The sequence below is a fragment of the Macrobrachium rosenbergii genome, chromosome 6 (assembly GCF_040412425.1).
Source record: "Macrobrachium rosenbergii isolate ZJJX-2024 chromosome 6, ASM4041242v1, whole genome shotgun sequence".
In the NCBI taxonomy this organism is placed as follows: Eukaryota; Metazoa; Arthropoda; class Malacostraca; order Decapoda; family Palaemonidae; genus Macrobrachium; species Macrobrachium rosenbergii.
In genome coordinates, this window is record NC_089746.1 from 2,123,373 (window position 1) to 2,129,404 (window position 6,032).

General features: G+C 37.2%; 1 protein-coding gene across 1 annotated transcript; it reads left to right on the plus strand.

Annotated features, from left to right (window-relative positions):
* Window positions 1-1,417: 1,417 nt before the first annotated feature.
* LOC136839692 (zinc finger MYM-type protein 1-like) lies at window positions 1,418-2,808 on the plus strand. The gene is made up of 2 exons (XM_067106045.1): window positions 1,418-1,789; window positions 1,936-2,808. Exons 1-2 carry the CDS (start codon window positions 1,418-1,420, stop codon window positions 2,806-2,808), a joined length of 1,245 nt encoding a protein of 414 aa, XP_066962146.1.
* Window positions 2,809-6,032: the final 3,224 nt, after the last annotated feature.

The following is a 6,032-nucleotide window of genomic DNA, read 5'->3' on the forward strand; positions in this document are numbered from 1 at the left end:
AGGATTGACGATTATTATAGTGATTTCAGAAACCCAAAGTGACGTGTATAAAGTGTTGTGCTGAAATGAAGTGGTGTCGTTATTTTTTATAAAAAAAAAAACACAAAGACTTTACATATTTCAACATTTCAGGACAACACTTTACTACACACAGACCTAGGTCTACAGGCTACAGACGTACTATTGGGGTGTTGGTAATTATAATTTTTCAGTTGATGAGGGGGGGTATTTATGGGGTGAAGACGGAGTTTATGGGTTGAAAACTATCATTTTGTCACGATTTTGCATATATCAAATTACATACACACACAAATATATATATATATATATATATATATATATATATATATATATATATATATATATATATATATATATATATATATTCTTTTCTTTTCTTCTTTTATCTTTGAATTTAAGGACTAGCTTTGGCCAAGGTAATGGTTTTGGCTTCTAGACTCATTTTATAAACATATTCAAAGTATTAACCAAAATAACCTTTAAGGGCTATATATATATATATATATATATATATATATATATATATATATATATATATATATATATATATATATATATATATATATATATATATATAATTTTTTTTCAACATCCAGCATCATGAGGCCGAATTTCCGTCTTCCTTGGCTTTTGTGTCATCTTTAATAATTTTATGTTATTATGTTATAATACACTTAGATATCTTGGAATATTGAATACTGTAACATTTGTCTTTCCATTCAGATTTTATTATATTAATCATCTTGAGTATGCCACGGAAGGAGAGAAGAAAAAAAGGAACAGGAACGGTGCAGACAAGATGCTGCCAAAGGTAGCAGAACTCTTTATGATTGGATGAAGCCTAGAGTGGCAGCTTCAATATCTGAGCAAGTGGAGGAGGATTCAGAGGACCGGGAGGAGACTCAGGAGAGCGAAGAATCAGAAACTGAAGATATGGAAGCAGACGATGAGCCAAATGAAGAAGACAGTGTAGATGACCTAGAAGAGCAAGTTGCTCCACAGGAGCCCCAGATTGAAGCAAGAGCCGAAGTGACTGATGTTGAAGAGCCATTTTCCATGCTACCTGAATTACAATATCCAAATGATCCTGCACATGTTGTTACTTATAAGATACGTATTAGTGAATCTTTTATCAAACTCTGCAATAATTATGGTCCTTGTCAACCTGTAATTTCATATCCCAAGAATTTAGAAGGACGCTCGTTTCAGAAGAAATGGTATGAAAGAACTCTTGGTTAGAATATTCACCTCAGAAAGATGCCATGTTCTGCTTCAGCTGTCGTCTGTTTTTGACTGAGGAAAGGTACAGTGGCCGAGTAGCTTGAAATCAGAGGGGATAAGCCGTTGGAGGACAGCTTTAGAGAAAATAAAAGAGCATGCTGGTTCAGAATCTCACATGATTGGTATGGTTCGATGGAAAGGATTCCAGAGCCAAGCATTAGATATTGCATTAGAAACAGCAAATAGAGAAGTACAAGCTGCTAGAGACAAAGAGAAGCAGAGAAACCGAGAAATTTTAGACAGGTTGATCTCCATCACACTATACTTGGCAAGACAAGGTTTGCCATTTAGGGGCGACGGAGAAATCTCTACCAGTGAAAATCGAGGAAATTTTCTTGAACTTGTAGAAATGTTTAGCAAGTATGACAGCGTTGTTCAATTGCACCTTGATGTAATTAAAGAAAAACAAGATATACTGAAAAGACCCCAAGTGTCACTACTTTCAAACAGGACTCAGAATGACCTGATCAAGGCTTTGGCCATTTCAGTTAGAAGAGTGATATTAGAAGAAATTCACCAGAGCAAGGTCTTCTCATCCTCATGGATGAAACAACAGATGTTTCACATACAGAACAGGTCTCTTTTGTTGTGAGGTATGTTCATGACTTCAAAATAAAAGAACGTTTCATACAGGTATTCAATGTTCAATCAACAACTGGTGAGGCACTGGAGAAAGAAGTGATCTCTATGCTTAATGCAAATAACCTAAACATAGATGATGTGCGAGGGCAAGGATATGATGGGGCAGCAAATATGAGTGGAATATACAACGGATTGCAGTCCAGACTCCAGAGACAGAACCCAAAGGCACTCTATGTACATTGTCATGCACATTGCCTAAATCTAGTCTTAGTTGAAAGTGCCAAATCAAGTATTCAGTTTATAACTTTTTCAGCTTGGTGGAGAAATTGTATGCTTTTGTTGCTAACTCTTCAAAACGGCATGCTGCATTCATGGAGATCCAAAAGCAATGTATCAGAAGATCGCCCACTTGAACTTCAGAAGCTATCAGACACAAGATGGGCTTGCAGAGAATCAGCTCTTAGAACTATGAAGAAGGTCATCCCAGCTCTGAAGCAGTTTCTAGAAGAGATAGTGCAAAAGGATCCTCCTGACACGTCAGCAGGGGAGGCCTCAATATTGCTGAAAAGTATTAACTTTGAATTTCTTGTTTGTCTTGAGATTGCTACCCCAGTTTTTCAAGAAACTGCCTATGCATCTAATGCACTACAACTGAAAGACCTTGATTTAGCTGCTTCCTATAGAATTGTGGATGGAGTGCTACAAAGCTTGAGAGAGTTAAGAAATGATGAGAAGTTTCAAGAGATTTTTACAAAAGTCAAAGACAGAGCTGAATCTATGGCCATCAACCTCCCCACTGTGATTCCTGGACAAGGCAGAAGAAGGAAAATGCCTGAAAGATACAAGTATAGTGCTACATCTGCTACTACTGAGGACCAGCAATATCAGACCTTGGATGATTACTACCGCGAGAGTATTTTATGAGTTTTTAGATAAAATATCTCAAGAGCTACAAAGAAGATTTAAAGATGGAGACAACACAACAAGGGGGTATCTTAAAGGCTTTCCATTACATGACAGTCCAAGATAACTGGAAAGAACCTGTGAATGAAGAAGCATTCAAGTCATTACAAAAATTATGTCAGTTTTATGAGCTAGAAGAAGTAGACAAGTTACAGTTGGAATTGAAGATTTTTATTCCTCATTTCCTTGCCATCCACAGAACACTGCAGCTTCAATGCTCAACCTGATGAAGGTAAACAATACTCAGGAAATATTTCCACTTATGCTTGAACTTTTAACAATTTATGCCACTCTGCCTGTCACAACTGCAACAGTGGAAAGGACCTTCTCCAAACTCAAGCTTGTGAAGACTAAGCTGCGTAACCAGTGCAGTGAGGAGAGGCTATCTGATCTTTTGTTGCTAGCAATTGAAAAGGATATCAAAATCAACAACAGTGAGGTTATCAACATATTCAAAGAAATGGCACACAGGAGGGTTCTCTTATAAATATAAAATGATAAGTCTGGTTAGCAACCTACTGTATTAATCATACTGATTGATCATTTTCTTTTTGTTATTTATTTGTAAATAATATATAATTTTTCTTTAAATATATTCCCAAGCTCTATTGCTGCAGGTAGTCAGTGCGGTATATTGCATGTTCATCTAAGGCATTAGCCTACTTGTACCTATGATAATCAGTCATGTTTATTGTTTTCTTGAATTATTAATGCCTAGTTTAAATAAAGTTGAGAGAATATTGAGAAGTTGTATGTATATTTTGCCTCATTCATTATTATATTTTGCCCTTTTTTTCACTTGAGCACCTGCCCTGTAAAAGTTCTCTGCACGTCCCTGGAAGGGACTATTGGGCCAGCTCTCCTCGATGGAAGAGAAGTGTGGGTGCTTTATGCAAATGAAAGAAAAATTGTAGCATAAGAAGATTAGTGTAGGCAAAGGGGGGGGGGCGGTGATCAACCTGCTTTGAGATGGTTCGGTTATCGAAAAGAATGGAGGATAATAGGACGGTAAAAAGAGAATCCAATATGGAAGCGTTAGGAAGAAGGTGACAAAGACTTACAAAGGGATGGATAGATGATATCAATGAGGTATTGGAAAGGAAGGGCTTCAGTATTCAAAAGCGAGGGAGTGTGTGCAAAATGGAGGCAAATGGCAATGTGTGAAGGGGGTCTGATTCACTGCTCATGAGGATTTTTCTGTATAGGTGCATGGAGGGCTAACCTAGTGGAAGTTGTCTATGTCTGAGGTTCATCCACAGTTTAGCAGTTTAATTATGAACGTGCCTGTAACCATTGTCTTTCCATATCACAGTAGCCAGCCCTAGTAAGAGGAAACAGTTTGATGTTAAAAAAAATGTACTTATCTATATTGTTGATGTAATGTTGTGGTTTGCTTGACTGTCACTCTCTTTGTTTCTAATTTCATTTCAGTTATCTATTGTTGTATCAAAAGCGCATAAGAAGGCCAGTCATCGTGATACTTATCTCAAACTAAATATTAACTCCGAGGTTCCAAACTTGAGTTATTTGCTTTTGCTTAAGGGCCAAAAGGTTACCTCAGTTCATCCAAGTTCGGCTTCAATAGTTCTCGGGGGAAGAGACCATCGGGAGCAAGAAAATTCACTCGGGAAAATACACAGATTACTGCAAAATCCCCACCAGCTTATTGGGTTCCCATACGCCTGCCACCGTACATGTATACTTTTTATTTCTACCCTGAAACAATTCGTACTTGATAACAGAGTTCACCACTCATGAACGTGCCCGTAAGGTTAAAAAAATCAAAGTGAGCATTTCTGTATATCAGTATATACACATTCACATGGACAAAATAGCTGAAAACCAAGAATAATGTTTGTTGAAGTATTTCCAGCTACAATCGTTTTCAGATCTGTCCCTTGGCTCCCTGATGGGAAATGCAGTGCAGTAACACTAAGCGAAATAAAATTCTGCAAATATATAAATGTGAAAAAATATATCCACATAACCAATGAGGCCCAAAATGCGTGTTGCAAAATGAATGATAAAACATAAAAGTTAGAAACTGGACATCAGAAAACAACAGATTAGGCTAAAATTTACAAGTTAGCTACAGAAAGTAAGATATCAATTAATTATTCCATAACTTGTCTCTTTGAAGATTGTTCTACAATCCAGAATACGGGGATATAAATTGTCATTTTGAACCCTTTACCTAAATAAACTGTCATTCTCTGAGGATATCGTAGGCTTCCCAACAAGTTGTTTATCAGTGTAAACAAAGCGAAATAAAGTGCCGGATTATACCATTAGTCAAAGACAGGTGGGGCATCGAGTTTGCTGGGATGGCTCTCTTGTAAAATGATTCATGTTTATGTGAAAATATGCTGTTACTGAGGTTCCAGGTTCCATTTTATTTCTCAAACATTCTGTGAAGAAAAACATAAGTTTTCTACCCACCACCAGAGCACAGCAAGGTGTGGGAAGAGTATCAAAACGCTGCCATGAATTTACAAAGTATTCACTTGGCTAAAGAATAGTATACAGTATATACAGTATTCACCTTGATCAGCCAATTTGGGAACACCATGACCTCCAAATACAAGTATAAATAAGGTCTGTGTAGGGTAGTTTCAGGGAAGCTCTCTAAAATGCACAATACAGATATCTGTTGTTATTCACAGTGCCTGGCAAGATTTTGTTTCGAATGAGCATCTTAGTCTTCACATACTGATGCCTAGCAATATGCAGCACAGCAGAGAGCGCGCCTTGCTGTCATTGATCTCCAGCACTGTGGCATGGGTGGTAATAAAGAGGATTTTCCCACCTGGAAGTTCACAGGTGGATCTTTGCAATAACTATACTCTTGGGAGGACTGGGGAGCTTAATCAGTGTCAGTAATATAACATTGCTATTGCAAAGACATCATTTTATAGCTATTTACAGGAACGGTTCATGACCCACATATCTTCGTGAGAAGCTATGTAGTTTCATAGGATTATTTATCATGCAGAGTACCTTGTCAATACGCATTTAAGTTTGCAATTGATTATGACATTCTCCTTCAGAACTGTCTGATATTTCAGTAATCAAAATTAATGTACAGTAAACACACCTTGAGCTTTGGCTGCTTTGATACAGGTAACTATACTACAGCTCCCTCAAAGCCTGTACAAGTTTTAACGGCGTCTGTTCTTCAAGAACAT

Coding starts and splice junctions, on each gene's coding strand:
- LOC136839692 (XM_067106045.1), top strand. CDS start 1,418: ATGATTGGTATGGTTCGATGGAAAGGATTCCAGAGCCAAGCATTAGAT. Junction 1,790..1,935: donor TCAAGGCTTTGGCCATTTCA/GTTAGAAGAGTG, acceptor CGTTTCATACAG/GTATTCAATGTTCAATCAAC.